This window comes from Spermophilus citellus, assembly GCF_964194105.1.
Source record: "Spermophilus citellus genome assembly, chromosome: 17".
Taxonomy (NCBI): Eukaryota; Metazoa; Chordata; class Mammalia; order Rodentia; family Sciuridae; genus Spermophilus; species Spermophilus citellus.
The window spans coordinates 6,467,951-6,488,988 of record NC_138199.1 but is presented as its reverse complement, the minus strand read 5'-3'; the positions used below and the strand labels follow the sequence as shown (position 1 = coordinate 6,488,988).

Sequence of the window (21,038 nt, the reverse complement as noted above, 5' to 3'; positions counted from 1 at the left end):
CCCAAAATATTCTTCAATCTTTTTTCCCCCTTTTCCAGGGAAAAAACATCAGAAGGTAAAAAAAAAATGATCATGAGAAACCAGAGGGTTGTATTGTGTGAAGGATGAAAAAAATACTGATTATAGAATGTGGAAATGTGAATGAAGCCTTGAAACATAGTAAGATTTCCAGAACGTTGAGGGAGTTTTCATGTTGGTGAAAGTGGATTCATGTATTTGTCCTTTTTTCAGAAACTGAATTTTAGTTGTCAAACTGAAGAAACTCTTTAATTATTGCTGAGTATTATATGTGTTCTTTATTATATACATATTATAGACATCATATTGGGTGAAAAATGGTATGTTATTATATCTTATGATATCTTATTTCCCTAATGACTAAGGATTTTCAGGATCTTTTCATGTACTTACTGGCCATTGGAGAAATGTGCCCTTTGCACATTTTTTCCTTGAGTGTCTTTTTATTTTTGAATTGTAAGAGTTCTTTATATATTTCAGATACAAATCCCTTACCAGATAAAAGGTTTCTAAACATTCTCTCTCTTTATATGGATTTCCTTTTCAAGTTCTTGATCATATCCTTTGAAGTACAAAGTGTTTAATTTTGATGAAGTCTAATTAACCTAGCATTTTCTTTTGTACTTTGGTTTTCATATATAAGAATTCATTACCAAATTGAAGGTCATGAAGATTTTATCATCTTTCCTTCTAAGAGTTTTTTACTTTTAGTTCTTTCCCTTAGTTCTGTGGTCCATTTTCAGTTAATTTTGATACATGGTCTGGGGTAGGATTAAATTTCATTTTTGTATATAAATATCCAGTTGACTCAGCAATGTATGCTGAAAAGACCATTCTTTCCCTCATTGAACTCTTAATATCCTTGTTGAAAATCAACTGATCATAAATATAAGGATTTATTCCTGGACTATCAATTCTATTTCATTGATGTAAATGTATATTGGTATAATATACATTTTTATATTGATATAAATGTATATTATACCAATATATGTTTATACCAGTATAATATGATATAATATTATATAATATGATATAAATAGTATATTATCATTAATTTTTTTTTTAGTTGTAGATGGATACAATATCTTTATTTATTTTATGTGGTGCTGAGAATTGAACCTAGTGCCTCATGCATTCAAGGCAAGCGTTCAACAACTGAGCTACAACCCCAGCCCAAATATTATCGTTATAATAACTAGCATTGGCATCATATCAAGCCTTTATGTCATCAAATATCCAACTGGTATTTGTTTCCCCAAGTTGAGTCAAATAGTATAGTTGGTTAATATGTCTCTTGGGTTACTTTAATGTAGGGATTTCATCCTCTCCTTTTTTCCCTTTGTAATCACAAACCAAGTCATTTTTACTTTAGAGTTACATTGTCATATAGAGAAGCCACTAGACACAGGTGAATCTTGACCACTATAAATGTGACTAGTCAAAATTGAAATGTGCTATAAATTTAGAATGCATACCCATATTTCAATGATGAAATAATATAAAGTACATTATTAATTTTAATATGATTGCATGTTAAAATTATAGCATTTGTATTTATTGAGTACAGTAAATATATTATAAAAACTCATTTCACCATTTTTTTTTATTTTGAACGTGGCTACTAGAAAATTAAGAATCACATTTATGGCTTACATTATATTTCTATTGAACAGTATTGATTTAGAATTTCAGACAGTATAGATTTTACTGATTGCATCCCATCTGATTATTTACTGAAAATCTATTTTTTGGTTTTGTTTTATAGTTCTTTTTCTCCTCAGAGTATATCTTAACAGAAATATGCAAACAAATTACTATGTTTTAAAGTCACTCAAAGTAATTCTCTCATAAATGGGTATGCTACCAACTGTTTGCATTTTACTTTTAACTTTTAGGGACTGTTTTTTAAATTTTTGTTTTAAAATAATATAAAGCATTTACATGGATCAAAATTCAAATATACAAAATAAGAAACATTCAAAAGGGCCTATTTTTCCCTTTAATTAGACTTTATTTTTTTAAAAAGTAATGTTAGGATTATAGCAAAATTGAGCAGAAGGTATGTAGAATTCCTCTATATCCCTGTCTCCCTCCACATAGCTCCCTTGTCTCTTTTTTTATTATTAGTTGTTCAAAACATTACAAAGCTCTTGACATATCATATTTCATACATTTGATTCAAGTGGATTATGAACTCCCATTTTTACCCGTATACAGATTGCAGAATCCCATCGGTTACACATCCACGTTTTTACATACTGCCATACTAGTGTATGTTGTATTCTGCTGCCCTTGCTCCCTTGTCTCTTCTACTATCAATATCCTGCACCAGAGTTGTACCTTTGTTAAAAATTGATTAACCTACATTGACACATCATTATCACCTAAATTTCTTTGGGGTTCACCCCAAAATTCATTCTATGTATTTTGACAAGTATGTAATGTAATGTACCTACGGTTAGAGTATCATAGAGAATAGTCCTTTGTGCTGTACATATTCATCTGACTCCCTCCTGAAGCCCTGGCAATCACTGACCTTTTTATCATCTCCATAGTTTTGCCTTTTCAAGAATGTCAAATAGTTGTAATTGTACATTATTTAGCCTTTCAGAGTAGCCTCTTTCACTTAATAATATGCATTTAAAGTTGTTTCTATTCCTTGATTTGATAGCTCATTTTTTTTAGTATTGAATAATATTCCATTGTCCAGATGTACCAATTTATTCATCCATTCACATACTGAAGAACATCTTGGTGGCTTCCAGATTTTGATAATGATGAATAAAGTTCCTATAAATGTCCATGTGGAGATTTTTGCTTGGATATTAAGTTTTCAGTTCATTTGGGTATATACTAAGAACTGGGACTGCTGGATTGTGTGGGAAGAATATACTTAATTTTGTAAGAGACTTTTAAATTGTGTTGCAATGCCATTTTGCAGTTCTGCCAGCAATGAGTGAGAGTGTCTGTTGCTCCACAGCCTAGCCAGCATTTGGTGGTGTCAGGGGTCTGGGTTCTGGCACCTAATACATTCATAGTGGTATTTCAGTGTAGTTTTAATTTGCAGTTCTGTAATGACATATGATGTGGAGCATCTTTTCATATATGTACTTGCAATCCATTTATCTTCTTTGGTTAAGCGGCTACTCAGGTATTCTGTCCATTTTTTTGACAGGGTTGTTCATTTTCTTATTGTTGAGTTTTAAAAGAGTTCTTTGTATATTTTAAATGTCAGTCCAAAGGCCTATCTTCTTTTTCAGTCTACTTTGCTGTTTCCTCCTTACTAATACTCACCCCATTTTATATGCAATTATCTGAATTATAAAATATATCTTTTATTAAGTAATATTCTATGGATTGGAATTGGAAGAAAGTTGACATAAAATAGGTTTGGAGGGAGAAGAGATGATTTGGATGCAAACTACCAGAATTACTAAATATTTTAAAGGTTTTCTAGGGAAGAAGGAAACCATATTGTTCAATTCCAGGTATTAAGGTAGGATCAATATTTAGTTAGAGTTTATAAAAAGCTAGACTTGAAGTGGTCTGAAAAATCCTGCTATCAGGTAAGACACCAAAGCTGGAATAGGCTTCCTCTTCTGGTTTTAGGTTCTTGTCATGTATTCTGGAAAGGTTGAAGAGGTTGACCTATATAATCATTTGGTGATTCTGACTGTGAGAGTTCTTCCCCAGTTTCATACTTACTGTCTGCTTAACAAGTCTAATTCTGTGATCCCTGGGTAATTGCTTTGTATTTATTTTAGGAATCAGTGACGTTTAAGGATGTGGCAATAGACTTCACATTGGAGGAATGGAGGTTGATGGACACTACACAGAGGAATCTGCACAAAGATGTGATGCTAGAGAATTATAGAAATCTGGTCTCGCTGGGTAAGGCTAACTTCTATGTTGATCTCTTTGCCTATTTGACCAGGTTTTCCAGAAATATTGAGCCTCTAAAGTTTTTACTGAATGTGGCTTAGAGTTTAGGTGTCAAAAATCTCTTCATCTCAGGGGCACATTGTTGTAATTCATGCTGTTCCTCACTTTTAACTAAATGGTATGCTCATTGTAGATAAAGAAATGTTTGTTTCTTTGGAATCTTGGAGATTGTTGACAGTCCTACAGATATAGGATCAAAGTTTTTCCTGATCATTGCCATAAATTGGAATTGTTATCATTGCCTCTAGAAAGGAAGGAACAAATGCGTTCATTTTCTTTCTAAACTTAGATTATTCTCATGATCTGTTATCCCACGAACCTAGATCATAGTGTTGAGCTCTCCTTGAGGTCGACGTAATTCTCTAGAATAAACTATATGACAGAACATTCTACTATGAGAGGTTTATTCTATAACTGCTATCCACTATGGCAGGTACTAGCCACTTATGTTTTTGTTTAATTAGAGCTTTGTGGTTATACATAGTAGTTGAGTTCATTCCAACAAACTCATACATGCATGGAAATTGATTTCAGTTTATGATCCCCACATTTTTCTCCTCCTTTCCTGCTTCCCCTCCCCCTCCCTTTTTCCTTCCTCTAATCTACTAAATTTCCTTTCACTTATCTATTTTAATTTGTATTTGATTGGTTTCTTTTGTAATCTTATCCTTCCCTCCTCTTTTCTTTATTTTACTCTAGCTTCCGTATATAAGTTTGGCTAATTTCACTTAGCATGATATTCTCCATTTCCATTTATTTACCAACAAATGCCATAATTTCATTCCTTTAAATGGCTGAGTAGAACTTCAGTGTGTGTGTGTGTGTGTGTGTGTGTGTGTGTGTGTGTTGTGTGTATGTGTGTTTATCACAGTTTCTTAATCCATTCATCAGTTGATGGACATCTGGGTTGATTTCTTAATTTAGCTACTGTGAATTGTGCTACTATAAACATTGATGTGGCTGAGCTGCCATAGCATACTGATTTTAGATCTTTTGGGAAAATATCCAGAAGTGGGATAGCTAGATCATATGGTGGTTCCATCCCTAGTTTTGAGGAATCTCCAAACTGCTTTCTAGGGTGGTTGTACTAGTTTGAAATCCCACCAACAATGTACAAATGTTCCTTTTTTCCCACAACCTTACCAGCATTTATTGTTGTTTTTATTCTTGATCATTGCCATTATGACTGGAGTGAGATAAAATCTTAGAGTAGTTTTGATTTGCATTTCCCTGATTGCGGGAGATGCTGAACATTTTTTCATGTATTTATTGGCCTTTTGTGTTACTTCTGTTGAGATGTTTGTGTTTAATTCTTTTGCCAATTTGTTGATTGGGCTATTTGGTTTTTTGATGTTAAGATTCTTGAGTTCTTTGTATATTCTGGATATTAATCCCTATCAAAGGTAACTTGCCAAGATTTTCTCCCATTCTGTAAGCTTCTTTCACATTCTTAATTGTTTCCTTAGCCGTGCAGAAGAAGCTTTTTAGTTTAATGGCAATCCTACTTATTGATTGTTGGTTTTACTTCTTGTGTGCTTATGGTTTTTGAACACTGAAATTTGGCTGGTCCATCTAAAGAACTGAATTTATTTTTTCATTTATTTTAATTTCAGTTCAAATTTAAATAGCCACAAATGACTAATCAGCAATATTAGTACAGTTCTAAAACTTCTTATAGTGGTCCTTACAGAGATTGAGACAAAAATTGGTAATAATTCTTAATTGTAGCTTCAGTTAAATCCTATTCATTTTTCTCTGAACAGGGCTTGCAGTTTCCAAACCAGACATGATCACTCATCTGGAGAATGGGAAAGGACCATGGGCAGTGGTGAGAGAAATTTCAAGAACTCCATATCCAGGTAAGTTAATCAGAACCAAGAAACTGGGATTTATTTCAAATAATAGATCATAGGGAGAAGTTCCACAGAACATAGGAAATATTTTGGGTGATATTTCTTCAAAGCTGCCTCAAAGGAAAAGATCCCATGTCCCATTCCTCTCTCTGTCCATCCATCTCTGTTTCCCACTGTTTTCTCTTCCCCTCTCTCTGTCCTCTCCCTTTGGTTCATCGTACCATCCTACTTTGCTTTCTTGGGGACATACTTTTCACAAATATTCCTTTATTCTTTTTTATTCAAACATTCACAACATAACCCTTTATGTTCTATCCTTTCCAGATAACTTTTTGTTTTTCTGATTTGTTTTATCATAATATGACATTTAGTTTTCATTTTTTCCTAAAAATGCTTCCTTAAGGCTCACCACTGATTTCTTTTAAAATAAACCTATTTACTTGTAATTTAACATTGTTCAACTGCAAGGCTACTGAACCTATTCGAAGACTATCTTCCTTTTTTCCAGGTTCTTAACTCCTTAAGAATATGAACAAGGAACCAGTTGAGAATCAAAATATAGAATTCATTTATTTAATCAGTGTTTATGATACATCTATATGGTGTGAACTAGGTTAAATACTAGGACAATAGCAGTGAATAAGATGTAATAGGTCCCTACCCTTATGACAATTGAATTTCAACAAATAAAAACAAGTTAATTAGTGGTTGGAGTACCTGTTAGCTACAAGATAAATGAGGAGATATGGGATAGTAACCCGGACAGGGATGAGGGTGCCTGCTTTGGATAGGGTGGTCAGGGGAGGCCTCTGAGGATGTGGTATTTAACATGAGACCTGAAGGGTAAGAAGAAGCTAGCCAGGGGAAGAGAAGAGAATCATTCCAGGAAAAAAAAAATCAGCAGTGCAGAGGACCTAATATGGAAAAGAACATATTATGTTCTGGAAATCAAAAGGAAGTCTCTGAGACTGTAGCATAAGTGAAGGGGGACTGCTACAAAATGAGATTAGAGGTAGGGTCAGGAGGCAGTCTGCAGGGCGTGGCAGATAATGGTAAGGAGTTTGGATGTTAACCTAAGGGAGCTGAGTGCAAAAGTATGAAAAGAGTTTTTAAAATATTTGCTTTTTAGATGTCTATGGACACAATAACTTTTATTTTATTTTTAATTGGTGCTGAAGATTGAACCCAGTGCCTGAGGCATGCTAGGTGAGCACTGTACTGCTGATCCACAATTCCAGTGCCTTGAAAAGATTTTAATTAAGAATTTTTAAGAAACTAATGCTGTTAATGAAGATTTAACTTAAGGTCATAAAGCCGCCAGGAAGTTAAGAGGTTGTAACAACAGTCTAGACAAGAGAAGACAGTAGTACCTTTATTACAGTGATGGCAGTGGACACGGAAAAAATTAAATGGAAATTAGTTTGAGTATTCATTTTATTATAACTCACATATATACTACATATATTCTGTATTAAATAATACTATTTATATTTAAATTAGTCAGTAAAAGAAAGTGGAGATAGATGAGTATCTAAAGGAGATTATTTTTTTCCTTATGAAGAGGGAGAGAACAGTGATGCAACAGTTAGAGGGAAATATAGAATGAAGAACAGCATTTTTGTTGTATTTTTTGGGATGGAAGTTTCCACAAAATGGTTCAGTGTTCATAGAAATGCCTCAATAACTGAAGGACTGAAGGGTTTGAGAAGGTTTAAGTGGATAAAGTCTAGACTGAAAAGGAGGGATTGTCAAGGAGATCAACTCCTGTCTTGTAACACTGAGAAAGATGGAGAAGATGGGCACAGATGTTGGTCAGCTGGTGGTGGGAAGGTTAAAGCATTCTGTTATTAGGGCTTCCATACTCTCTATAATATGAGGCAAGGTTAAGAGCTTATAGTAAAGAAAGCAAGAGTTTTATTTTTTATGGAATATAGAATTCACAGAATTCATCTGAGCCTGAGAAAGGTATTTAATTACAACTTTTATTAATCTTTAATACTTACCAGAACTATTCCTATTCCCTATTTCTTTTGTTTCAGTTTAGAAAATTATGTTTATCTAGAAATTGGTCCATTTAATCTAAAGTTTTAATTTCTTGGTGTTAATCTCTGATTATCTTTTAAACATCTATATAGATCTGAAGTAACATCCCCCTTTTTATTCCTGATAATAATTTTTGGGTGTTCTTCTATCTTTAATCTTTATCAGTCTTTCCAGGGTTTATTAGTCTTATGTGGCTTTAAAAAAACCGTTCTTTTTTTCCTTCTTCTGTGTTTGATCTCTGTTTCATTACTTTCTGTTCTTTGTTATTTCATTACTTTTACCTCCTTAAGGTTTAATTTATGGATTTTTGCTAATTCTTGAATGGGATACTTACATCATTGATTCTAGCCTTTCTTTTTTTCTAATGATGTATTTAGGTTTATAAGGACTATATGACACATTTTTATATATAACATCTTCATATTATTGAGTTCAAAGTATTTGGTGATTTCTGTTGTGATATCTTTGACCCTTGGGTTATTTTTAATTGTTTTTTTAATTTATGCTGAGGATTTTTTAAAGATAATCTTTGTTATCTTTAATTCTACTATGGTCAGAGGATATCCTCTCTTATGATTTGAACCTGTAAAAACAAGTTGTAAGATGACTTCCTAAAGAATTATTAAAATGAATTTTTGACAAACCATTAGAAATGTTCTTAGAACCCATAATAAATTTGTGAATGTTATCCTTGGTTAAATAATAATTTTCACTGTTTGAAACATCAGTAACTATAAATACTAATTTTGACTAATTTTTTTTCAACTTTTGGTAAATTAGTATCTTCTTCCATTAAGTTCTATTAAAAGGTATGTACTAAGACTTAAATAAACACTTTGCCAGGGAAATTTGAGAGAAAACCCTCACAATAAAAACAACAATGAGAACAAATAAAATGGGTGGTTGGGGAGAGATGTGTGATTTTTGGAGTAAATGAGAAGTAAGGAAAGAGAATGGTCTTTAAAGAAATTGGCTCTAAAGGGAAGGAAGAAAGGGAGAAGTATTTGAGAGACTTAGAATCTAAGGAAGGTTTTGAGTGATTTTTTAATAGGAAAAAAATGTCAGTGAACTTGTGAGTCTTTGATTCTTTGTACAACTACCCTCCCTTAACCATACCTTCATTTTCCTAGAAAACAAGGTCAATTGGAAAGCAGTTAAAACCATATATTAATTATAAGCCCCTTTCACTTTTATTATCATGTTTGGTGAATTTTCCATAAGCTTAAGCAATAGGAAGTTACTTGTTTCTTCTCTTTTTCCCCCTGGACATGGAAATCAAACCTGCAGTCAAGAATGCTATACTTACAGAGGATATTTTTGAAGAAGATTTATTACAGGAAACTGTTATAGAGAAACTCACAGAGAATGGTCTGTGGGATTCCACAAAGGGAGGATTATGGAAATGGAATGACAAAATATTGAAATTGCAAAATAGTGAGAAGAGTCATCTGAGTCAAAGAAGAGTAACACACAAGAAAATTTCCACTGATCAAAGAGGCTTTAGATTTGGGTCTGTTCTTTTTCTAGAACCAGGAATTATCACAGAAGAGCCCCATGGCAAATGCAAAATACATGAAGAAAACTTCACAGAGAATTTAGATTTGATTACAGATACTCATTTGGGAAAGATAATTTGCAAGGATATGAAAGGCAACAAAACTATAAACCAGACTTCAGAATTTAGTTTAGGGGAAAAATCCAGTAATAAAGAAAAACCATATAAATGTAGTACATGTGAAAAGGCCTTTCGTTATAGATCATTACTCATTCAGCATCAGAGAACTCACACTAAAGAAAAACCTTATGAATGTAATGAATGTGGGAAAGCATTCAGCCAGCCTTCATATCTTAGTCAACATAAAAAAATTCACACTGGAGAAAAACCCTATAAATGTAATGAATGTGGAAAAGCTTTCATTGCTTCATCTTCACTTATGGTACATCAAAGAATTCATACTAAGGAGAAACCTTATCAATGCAATGTCTGTGGAAAATCCTTTAGCCAGTGTGCCCGCCTTAATCAGCATCAGAGAATTCAAACTGGAGAGAAGCCCTATAAATGCAGTGAATGTGGGAAAGCATTTAGTGACAAATCAAAACTTGCAAGACATCAGGAAACTCATAATGGTGAAAAACCCTACAAATGTAATGATTGTGGGAAAGCTTTTAGGAATAAGTCATATCTTAGTGTACACCAGAAGACCCATACTGAAGAGAAACCTTACAAATGCAATGAGTGTGGGAAATCTTTTAAAAATACCACAATTTTTAATGTTCATCAGCGAATTCATACTGGAGAGAAACCCTTTAGATGTAATGAATGTGGGAAAGCCTATAGAAGTAATTCAAGCCTTATTGTACATATCAGAACTCATACAGGGGAAAAACCCTATGAATGTAATGAATGTGGGAAAGCATTTAACCGCATAGCAAATTTCACAGAACATCAGAGAATTCATACAGGAGAAAAACCCTATAAATGTAATGAATGTGGAAAAGCATTTATTAATTATTCATGCCTTACTGTACATCACCGGATGCATACAGGAGAGAAACCTTATAAGTGTGATGAATGTGGAAAGGCCTTCATGCGTTCTTCATCTTTAATTATACATCAGCGTATTCATACTGAAGAGAAACCTTATCTATGTAATGAATGTGGGGAATCTTTCAGAATAAAATCACACTTAACTGTACATCAGAGGATCCATACTGGGGAGAAACCATATAAATGTACTGACTGTGACAGAGCATTCACCAAAATGGTAAATCTCAAGGAGCATCAGAAAATTCATACAGGAGTGAAACCCTATAAATGTTATGATTGTGGAAAGTCCTTCAGGACAAAATCATACCTTATTGTGCATCAAAGGACACATACCGGAGAAAAACCATATAAATGTAATGAATGTGAGAAAGCTTTCACTAATACATCACAGCTTACTGTGCATCAAAGAAGGCACACTGGAGAGAAACCCTATAAATGTAATGAATGTGGGAAGGTTTTCACAAGTAACTCAGGCTTTAACACTCATCAGCGAACACATACTGGAGAGAAACCATTCAAATGCAATGATTGTGGAAAAGCATTTAGCCAGATGGTGCATGTCACAGAGCATCAGAAAATCCATAGTGGAGAAAAGCCCTATAAGTGTGATGTCTGTGGAAAAGCCTTCAGGAGAGGTTCATACCTCACAGTGCACTGGAGAACACATACTGGTGAAAAGCCCTATACTTGTAAGGAATGTGGTAAAGGTTGTATTACTCTATCACAGCTAACTCTACATCAGAGAATTCATACTGGGGAAAGGCCTTATAAATGTGAAGAATGTGGAAAAGCCTTCAGAACTAACTCAGATTTCACTGTACATCTGAGAATGCATACTGGAGAAAAACCCTATAAATGTAACGAATGTGGAAAAGCCTTCAGGAGTAGTTCAAGCCTTACTGTACATCAAAGAATTCATCAGAGAGAAACTCAGTCAATTTAGAGAACAATAAATTGTTGATCCAGATGTCAGCTCCATAATAAGAATCTTATAAACTATATTTTATGAATGTAGAAAAATCTTCAATAGAAATTCATGGAAAATATACTCTGAAGAGACACTCTAAACATAATGAATGTGGAAAAAGCATTTAGTCATATTAAATCTTAGAAATTAAAAGAAATTCACACTAGAAAAAAACAGTGGACAAATGAAAACCTTCATGCAGATTTCATACTTTTTTTGTATCTATTTGACTATTTTATGGGTTTGTCTGCTTTTATTATAACATAGAGGTGCTTTTTATATGCTTTTGATATTAATTCCTTGCCATGGGTGTACAAATGTTTTTCTCAATTTACAAACTATACTTTTCTACATAGGAAAGATTCAGCATTTTAAATTTTATAGTAAAATATATCTTTTTAAGTTCTCAATTTACTTTTTTAATTAAAAGAGGTATCCTTAATTCCTGCTTTGTACATAATCTTCTAAATTTGTTTCCAGGATTTTGACATTTTTTTTAACTTAACAATTAATCTAGATGAATTAAACATCTGGATTGAAATACTTAGAAGAGCAATTCCAAAAGGCCATTAACCTATAGAAAAATTTAATCCTAACTAGCACTCAGGGAGATGCATATTTAAGCCACATTGGGATGAAACTTCCACTTCATGGATTTGACAAAATTTAACCTTTTCTTACCTAGTGGGGTTATATTTCCACTAGTTATACAGCAAAATATATTTTATTGAAAATTCCCTTTGACTCAGCATTCTCACTTTTGGGACTCTGACTCAGAGACGAATGCAGCTACAGTGCATAAGAACACAAATAAAGATGTTTGTTGAAGTATTGTTTTAGAAGGTGAAAAAGAAGCCCCAACTAGAAGCATACTGCCAATTAATAGGGAGATCATTGGATATATGTGACATATATATATATATATATATATATATATATATATATATAAACAGTATGAGAATAATTTTTAAAATGTGTTATATGAACTGACTTCAAGATTTTTTCATAATATTTAGTTTAAATAATTGCTTTGCAACAGATGTATATATAGAAGACTTAATTTACATTGAAGTAATGTCTACATGTATTGTATAATGATGTGTGTGATTATATGTGCATAAAGAATAAAAACCAGATTGTCAATATTGGTAACCTTGAAAGGAGGGAGAAAAGGAGAAGCGGGAATAGGGACATGGAGAAAAAAATAGAAAAATGTAAATGTAGCATGTATGATATAAAACTATCTGTGTAACATGACATATTTATGTGACCACCAGAAAGTGAATGAAGAGATGGTTTCCAAAAAGTTAGTGAGAATTGCTCTAGAGTTGGTAGACTATCAGGTGTCATTTGTTTGCAATTTTTTATTTGATTTTCTATAATTTTCTTTGCAATGAGCATGTAATATTGATATAAAAAGGAAAACCCTTTTTTCTTGTGAAATTGATTAATTGGACTCTTAAATATGTGCCAGGAACTACTTTAGTTGTGGGGGAAACCTGTGGGAGAGGGGGGCTTAAGGATCTGAGGGTGTGGGAGTGGTCTCTGAAGTCAAATACATTCTGAAGAACTTAGTCAGCACCTCATTCCTCCCACCCTCTCAGTTTCATTTTGAGGTTGTAATTAAAAGTCCAGATGAAAAGTATGTCTCAAGAACATCTGAAACTTGTTTCTAGATTGTGCATCTGAAGACCACAACCTCAGAAAGTAGTTCTACAGAAAGTAGTTTCACTTTCAATGTGGCACCAAACGAAAGGTCACAATGGCAAAAGGAGTATGTTGGAAGGTGGGCCTGTGTGCAATCTCAAAACTTTGCATGATGGAGGAAACAGCCACAAGCTTCCAAGTCCATGAATGAGTGCTTGGAAGTTCTGTGAATAGTAGGAAACGTCTGTAGTCAAAATGAGAACCCAAAGGCTGTTCCCCTAATACCAAAAGCTCTTAACAAAACATGAACCGTTATATCCAGAAAGATCAGGACATTATGAACTACACTTCATTAGTAGTAAAGATCAAATACCTCCTTCCACAGTGGATAAGTATGCATTTAATTTGGAAAAGGCTTATTTAATAAGTGATATCACTGTCTCCCTTTATAAATGAATAATTTAATTTTGTGTTTAAAAGTGCCCTTTTGGATTGAGCTTTAATATTGAAATCTATTAACATTTACTAAGAGGCTTACCTCTTTTAAGTATAGTTAATGTACTTGGATATAGCCAGTTTCTCATTGAGAAACCCTGAAATAACTACTTGTAATTCCCTCTGTTAGGCAGTTGATGCCACCTGATGCTAACTCAGTTGGTTTGTTCCTTTCTGCCTTCTAATCCTCACCAAACCTAAGCCCTGCCTTCCAACCCTGACTTGGGGCAAAGCCTTTCATCAAGAGAAGCATAGTTAACACATTAAAATGACATAAGGACTGAAGAGTGTCCTTTGAGTAAGGGGATAGGGATGATATAGTCATTTCCATGACTTAGCAGTTTTAGTGGAGTGGTAAGCAGCCAAAGCTAATGTGCTAGTTCCTTTCCCTTCCCATAATGAAATGCCTGAGAGAACTTACAAAAAGAAAAGTTTTTTTTTTTTTTTTTTTTTTTTTTTTTTTTTTTTTTTTGTCTCATAGATTTGGAGGTTCTAGTCTATGATTGATGGGCCCTGCTGCTTTGGGCCTGGGACCAGGGAGCATAGCATTAAGTGGAGCAAACTTGTTTGTATCATGAGCTAGGAGAAGGAGGGGAAGAGGCCCTGGTCCTGTAGGCCCTTTCAAGGGCATTCCTTTACTGATCTACGGATCTCCCACCAAGACCCCAGTAGCAACATCCTGGGTACCAAACCTTTAACATATTGCCCTATGGGGGATATTCAAGACCCAAACTATGACATCCTGGTTCTAGTGTATACTAGTATCTCATTATAGGTCTAATTTACATATCTTCAGTCACTAATAATGTTGAGCCTTTTAGGCTCTTATTGGTTTTATGAACGGCCTCTTTAACCCAAGGAACTATGACTTCCTTTTCATTTGTAGGATACTTTATGCTGGATGCAAGGTATCTTTTAGATATTTGTGTTACAAATAGCATCTCCCCACACAGCTTGCTTTTCACTCTCTTAATGATATTCTTTGAAAGAATAGAAGTTTTTATTTTGATTAAGAGTAATTTTTCTTTTTTTTAATTGTAAGTGCTCTTTTATGCCCAATTTGAGTAATCTTCTACATTTTCTTCCACATATCTACTATTTTACTTTTCACTTTAATGTTTGTGATCCATCATAAATAATTTTTATGTACATGTGAGTTGAGAACAAATTGACATTTTTATATATAAATATAAAATTTGTTTAACATCATTTTCATTGAAAACACATCTTTCCTTCTTCACTTGAATTGTAGTGGAACATGTATGATAAACCATCATATATGTGACGGTCTTCTAAGCTATCCTGTTCCAGTGTTTTATTTTGTTTAGCATTGTACCTATATCAATTCTTAATGAAAACTGGTAGTATATGTTTTCTGATTTTTTCTTCTTGTTCAAAATCATGACTACTATTCTAGGTCATTGGTATTTTCATAATCAATTTATGAATTATTTTTAAACAAATCATCCCACCAACAAGAACCTCGGAATTTAATTGGTATTGTATAAGTAGCAATATTGACACTTTCATCTTTTGGGCATGCTTAAATTTCATTTATTGTAGATATTTTACTATCATTAATTTTTTTTGTTATGTAGAATGTTTTTATTTCAGTTTCAGAAGTTTTGCTATATTTTCAGTTGTAGATTTTTTGGGTCAGTTGCAATTGATGTTTTTGATATTTTAAATGCTATTTTTAAAATTTCATTTTTGATTGTTGCTGCAATATACATAACAAATATATTCTGTATGTATGTGTATATATGTACATGTTTTTAAAAAGGCAGCCATATAACCAGTTACCTTGCTAAATTAATTTCTTAATTATAATAGTTTGTTCACTCTTTTGGACTTTCTATGTTTCAGTTTTTACATTATCACAGATAGCATATGTGTACATAGAAGAAAAAAGCTTAATCCTTTATAATCTTTATACTATTTTTTTGTTGTACTGGCTAGTATCTAGGATCTCCAGAAGTAGAAAGAGTAGATAGACATCTTTGCCTTTTTCTCCAAATCTAAAGAAAAACTAAATATTTTTTCATCAGTGTGATATGAGGTAAATTTTAGATAATGTCTATTACATTAAGGAAGCGTCTTTAAATCCTAGTTTTCTGAGGCTTATTATCATGGACAGATGTTGAATTTCATTAAATGCTGTTTTGTAACTCTGGGAATGATTCTTCTCTTCTGTTAATGTGATTGAATTACATGAATTTGATTTTTTTTATTCCCTTAAATTGTGGTGAGATGCACATAACATTAAAATTTGATACCGTAACCATTATTTTATATACAATTCACTAGTGTTAATGATATCCAAATTGTTGGGTATCCATTACTACCATCCATGCCCAGAACTCTTTTCATCTTGCAAAACCAAAACTCACCACCCATTAAACAACAATTCACCATTCTCTACTCCACTTCCCAGCCCCTGGAAACCACCATTGTACTATCTGTCTTTACAAATATGAATACTTTTGTTTCCTAATATAAGGAGAATCATACAGTGTTTGCCTTTTTGTGATTAGGCTTATTTCACTTAGTATAATATCCTTAAAATTTGTCTATATGAATTTATTTTTTTTGTGCTATTGGGATTAAACCCAGGGACACTCTAACATTAAGCTATAACTCCAACCCTTTTTGAAGATAAGTTTTCTTGACATAGCTGAGGCTGGCCTCAAAGTTTGAATCCTTCTGCCTTAGTCACCCAAGTGGCTGGGATTAACAGATATACACTACCGTGACCAGTTATGTGGACTTCTTTTGGGATTAGTAAAGCAACTTCACATTCTTGAATTAGATTCCATTCAGGCATTATGTGTTATCTTTTTTATATAATTTTAAATAAGATTTGTCAAATTTTATGCTTTTTTTGTACCTTTATTTTATTTATTTTTATGTGGTGCTGGGGATCGAATCCAGGGCCGTGCACAGGCTAGGTGAACGCTCAACCATTGAGCCACAACCCTAACCCCAAATTTTGTACTTTTATATAGGGTTTTGTGTCTGTCCATGTTGTCTTATATGTTTCCTTTTTTGGTTTTAAAAAGTTTTAAATTTAACTGAGGCATAAAATTTGTACAACTCTGTGGGGTACCATGGGATGTTTCAGTACTGTTTCCTATCATGTAATAGCTTTACCAGATTTTGTTTCAGATTATAATGGACTCATAAAATGAATTTAGATTTATTTCATTTTTTATGTTTTCTTTCTTGTTTTGTTTGGTTTTGGTTCTCTGTAAAAGATTATGTAAGATTAATATTATTGGTATTATAGTTGACATAAATGAGCTAGGAGTTTTCTTTGTGAAAATATTTAAGTTATAAATCTAACTATTTTTACTATATAGACTATTGAAATATTCTATTCCTATGTAAGTTTTTTTGCCAGTTTGTAATTTGTCCATATTTTATCAAATAATATAATTTGGGGCTTTAAATAGTTTATGATATTTTCTTATTAAAGTTTTAGTATCTGTATGATTCAAAGTAATATTCCCCTTTTCAGTCCTCATATTGGTAATATTTGTGTACTTTCTTTTTGTGTGTTTAGGTTTTATAGGCATTTAATATTTTATTAATCTTTTCAAATCATCTCAGAACTATTTACATACAGTTAGCTTTTTTCATTAATTTATGTTCTTTCATTTCATACTATTTAGATATGATTCATTGTTCTGTTTGTAGCTTCTTGGGATGAAAGTGTAGATAATTGATTTCAACATTTCTTTTTTGCTCAGATTTATGTTTAACATTGTATATATCTTCACAAGTACATATTTAGCTGAGCTCAGTTGTTCTTATCACCTTTATTGAGACATACACGATAAGTTGTACGCATCTTAACTTCACATTTTGGTGGTTTGGGAAAATTTATACACCTGTATAAACAAAACCAAAACAATGAACATTTTATTACCCACAAATATTTCCAATCTTTCCTCAGATAATTCTGCCACTTGTGTCTCCAAGAAACCATAGACCTGACTCTTGCCAATATAGATTAGGATTTTTTTCCCCTAGGCTTTCACATAAATGGAATTATACAGGTTTTATTTTTCTGATTCTACCTTTTCATTCACCAGTTTTGAGATTAATTCTTGCAGTATATGTCAGTATTTCATTCTCTTTTATTGCTAAGTAACATCCCATCACATTAATGCACCACAATTTATTCACCCATTGGTAGAAATTTCAGTTGTTTTCAGTTTGGGGCTATTATGAATAAATCTGATATGAACATTCATGTACAAATTTTTGTGTAGATGTTTTCATTTATATTGCATAAATTTCTAGGTTTTGAACTGCTGGGTCATAGAGTAAATGGTATGTATAACTTTTATAAGACACTGCCAACTTGTGTAAGTGTCTATACCATTTTGCAAACCAGCAGCAAAATATAAATTTTCCAATCACTCCTATCCTTGACCACTTATGGTGTCATCATCTTGGAATTTTTAGCTTTCCTAATTTGTATAGTAGTGCTTCACAGTGGCTTCAATTTGCATTTCCCTGATGATGGCTTTCAATATTTTTCATGTAATTGATGGTCATTTATCTCTCTTTTGTTAAGTACGTGTTTAAATCTTTTGCTCACTTCAAGACATAGGTGATTAGGGTCTACATCCCTGCAACCTTCGGTTGCACCTCACAGCTTCAGCACACCATCAAGGAAAGAAGCCGCTACCTTTCACAGCAAAGAGACTGATCCCCGCAGCCTGGGGTGGGTGGTAGAAGTCATGCTTGGTGTTCTGTAGTGCCAGTAGAACAGCAGAAGGATCCCATTTCTCTGAAGAGAGTTTGAGGTAGCAGTAGTGGACTGGATGGGTTAAGAGGTTCAGTTGTACAACTAGGAAGCCTACATAAGAAAAAATAAAAGGCAAATACATAGGAACCCGTTCCTCCATTGTCTGAGTATGTTCCTCCACCAAATCCAAACCCTTGATGATCTAGTGACTGCTAATCTATTTGATGACAACTATAACACTCTTTCCTACACCACAACCTTCATCACATCTGTGTCTCAGCCCTGGTTATCCTGCCTTTGGAAGCTAAATGGCATTCAGAATGTCACCTCATGTTGCCCCCAAGAATTTCTTCCCCATATTGTGATCCTTACTTAGGAGTCAGCCACATCCATTTCCCCAGAATCCTATGGGCATGGGTTTTAATCCATTTCATGCTGTAAACTTTTGGTCACACAATAATTCAAGTTTGCAAAATCCATTTTATGATAATGTACTAAGAATGTTAACATGCCTAATTGATATTTAGACAAAATCCTCTGAAAGCCTCAGATTCCTCCCCAGAATGCTAGCCAAGTATCTAATTCTGATTTGGCATCTAATTTTATTCCTGGGAATAATTCAAAATTTACTTCTCCATTAGAGTGTAATCATTCTTTGTTCTATCCCCAAATACTTTTGGTCAGGCAAAAGCACCACCTCCCAAAACAAGACTTTAGTCAAGGAGGAGCCCAAATCACCAATCAAAATTCGCTTATTCATCCCACTCACTTGAATATGGAGGATATAGTGACTTAGAGTAATATTGAATTTAAAAATGTTAAAACAATTCAGTAAATCAAGAAAACAGCCATTTGAGTAGCACTTAAGCTACAAATAACAGCCTTGTAAATGGGACCCAGAACAAGCCAGGACACCTAGAGGAGCAGTAGATGCTTGTACCACCAAAAACTGCAATAAGTGCTGTCTTCATCTAAACTGTCATGAGCATTCATCTTCAACCCACTGTATCCTTGTGGAATTTGTACAAACGAAGTGGCTGATGATCAGGATGCCATCTTATGTGAGGCCTCTCCTCAAAAATGGTTTCATCAAACCTGTACTGGAGTAACTGAAAGAATGTATGGCCTACTATCTGCAGAAGCAATCTGGGGCTGTGCTACCTGTATGTAAGATGAAGATGTCCAGTTAATGCCCACTAGAGAAACACTTGGTCCACCTGCAGTGGGCAATGATGCTTAGTCACAGGCATTAATAACTAAAGTAATTTTTTCTGTCTGTGTATTATAGAGGTTCAGTGATACAGGATTTAATGTTTTATATTTTTTGAATGCACACACAAAAACATTACCTTTCAGTTTTTATTAATATATTATTTCCTTACTAGTGCAACTTTTGTTTTCATTGCTTTCTAAGTCAAAATAATGTGTGTGGAGAAATAAAGGAAAAAATGAATGGGGTCGTTAGTATTGTTGTTGTAAATATTCTTAATATAGTCTAGATAGAAATCCTCTAACATATATTTATGTTGTAAATACTCTCTCTGTCTTTAGCTTTCCTTTTAATTTTCTTAGTGGCATTTCTAAAGAGCAGACTTTTTAATTTTTTATAGATATCAATTTATCACTTCTTTTTTACAGGTCATATCCTTAGGGGCCTAGGTAAGAAGTATTTACCTACGTTTTTTAATTTATAATTTATTCTAAAAATTTTATAGTTTTAAAATTTATTTGTAGGCTTACAATCCATTTTGAGCTATTTTTTCTTTTCTGCTTATAGATTTTGATATATTTTTTCATTCAGTTAAAAATATTTTCTAAACTCCACTGCCACAGTTTTATCAGATCTTTGCTTATTTAGAAGTATGTTGGTTAATTTCAAAACATTTGTGGGATTTCTTATTTACCAATTATAAATTGAAATCTAGTTTAATTCCAGTGTATTGTTTCAATCATTAGAAATTTGTTTAGGCTTAACTTATGGCCCACCCTCTTGTTGATTTTGGTTAATGCTCTACAATCCTTTGATAATAATGTGGAAATAAGAATTTTCACTCAAAAATTCAGCATTTAGATGTAATGTTCTGTAAATATTACATTAAGTTGATTAATAGTGTTCTTCTAATCTATATTCTTATGTATTTTATTTTTTACTTTTAGATACACATGTCAGTACTGTATATTTTGACGTATACATACATGAAAATAACATATTCTAATTAGGATCCTGTTCTTGTGGTTGTACATGATGTGGAGTTAACACTGGTCAATGTTCATATAGAAGGACAGGAAAGTTAAGCCTGATTCATTCCACTCCTTTCCTATTCCCACTGCCCCACTCCCTCACCTTCATTCCCTACCTCTCCCTTTTCTTCATTCCCCTTTGTCTAATCCATTGAATTTCTCTTCTACCCTCCCCACCCTCTCTTGATGTGGGTTAGCATCCACATATCAGAGAGAACATTCGTACTTTGTTTGAGATTGGCTTATTTTATTTAGGATGATATTCTTCAGTTCCATCCATTTCATTGTCAGTTGAGTTGCTATAAACATTAATGTGGCTGCACCACTGTGATATGCTGATTTTAAGTCTTCCTTTAGGTATAAGCCAGGGTGTGGGATAACTGGATCAAATGGTGGTTTCATTCCAAGTGTTCTGAGGAAACTCCATACTGCTTACCAGCAATATATGAGTGAAACTTTTCCCCCACATCCTTGCCAACATTTATTACTACTTATATTCTCAATAATTGCCATTCTGACTGGAAT

At 33.2% G+C, this 21,038-nt stretch overlaps 1 protein-coding gene and 1 pseudogene across 6 annotated transcripts in view; both read left to right on the top strand.

Moving 5' to 3' along the window:
* The window catches only part of ZNF624 (zinc finger protein 624), a 28,221-nt gene extending 9,231 nt beyond the window's left edge, over positions 1 to 18,990 (top strand). For all 5 annotated transcript variants that reach the window (XM_081269971.1, XM_081269973.1, XM_081269970.1 and 2 more), the window contains exons 4-6: positions 3,786 to 3,912; positions 5,727 to 5,822; positions 9,147 to 18,990. In XM_081269971.1, the coding sequence (XP_081126097.1) occupies positions 3,786 to 3,912; positions 5,727 to 5,822; positions 9,147 to 11,350 (2,427 nt within the window). In that variant the 3' untranslated portion in view covers positions 11,351 to 18,990. The remainder of the gene's footprint in view (positions 1 to 3,785; positions 3,913 to 5,726; positions 5,823 to 9,146) is intronic.
* Positions 13,137 to 19,398, top strand: LOC308635512 (pygopus homolog 1-like; annotated as a pseudogene). Its single transcript has 2 exons — positions 13,137 to 13,160; positions 18,417 to 19,398. The product of its transcript is annotated as a pygopus homolog 1-like (transcript).
* Positions 19,399 to 21,038: the final 1,640 nt, after the last annotated feature.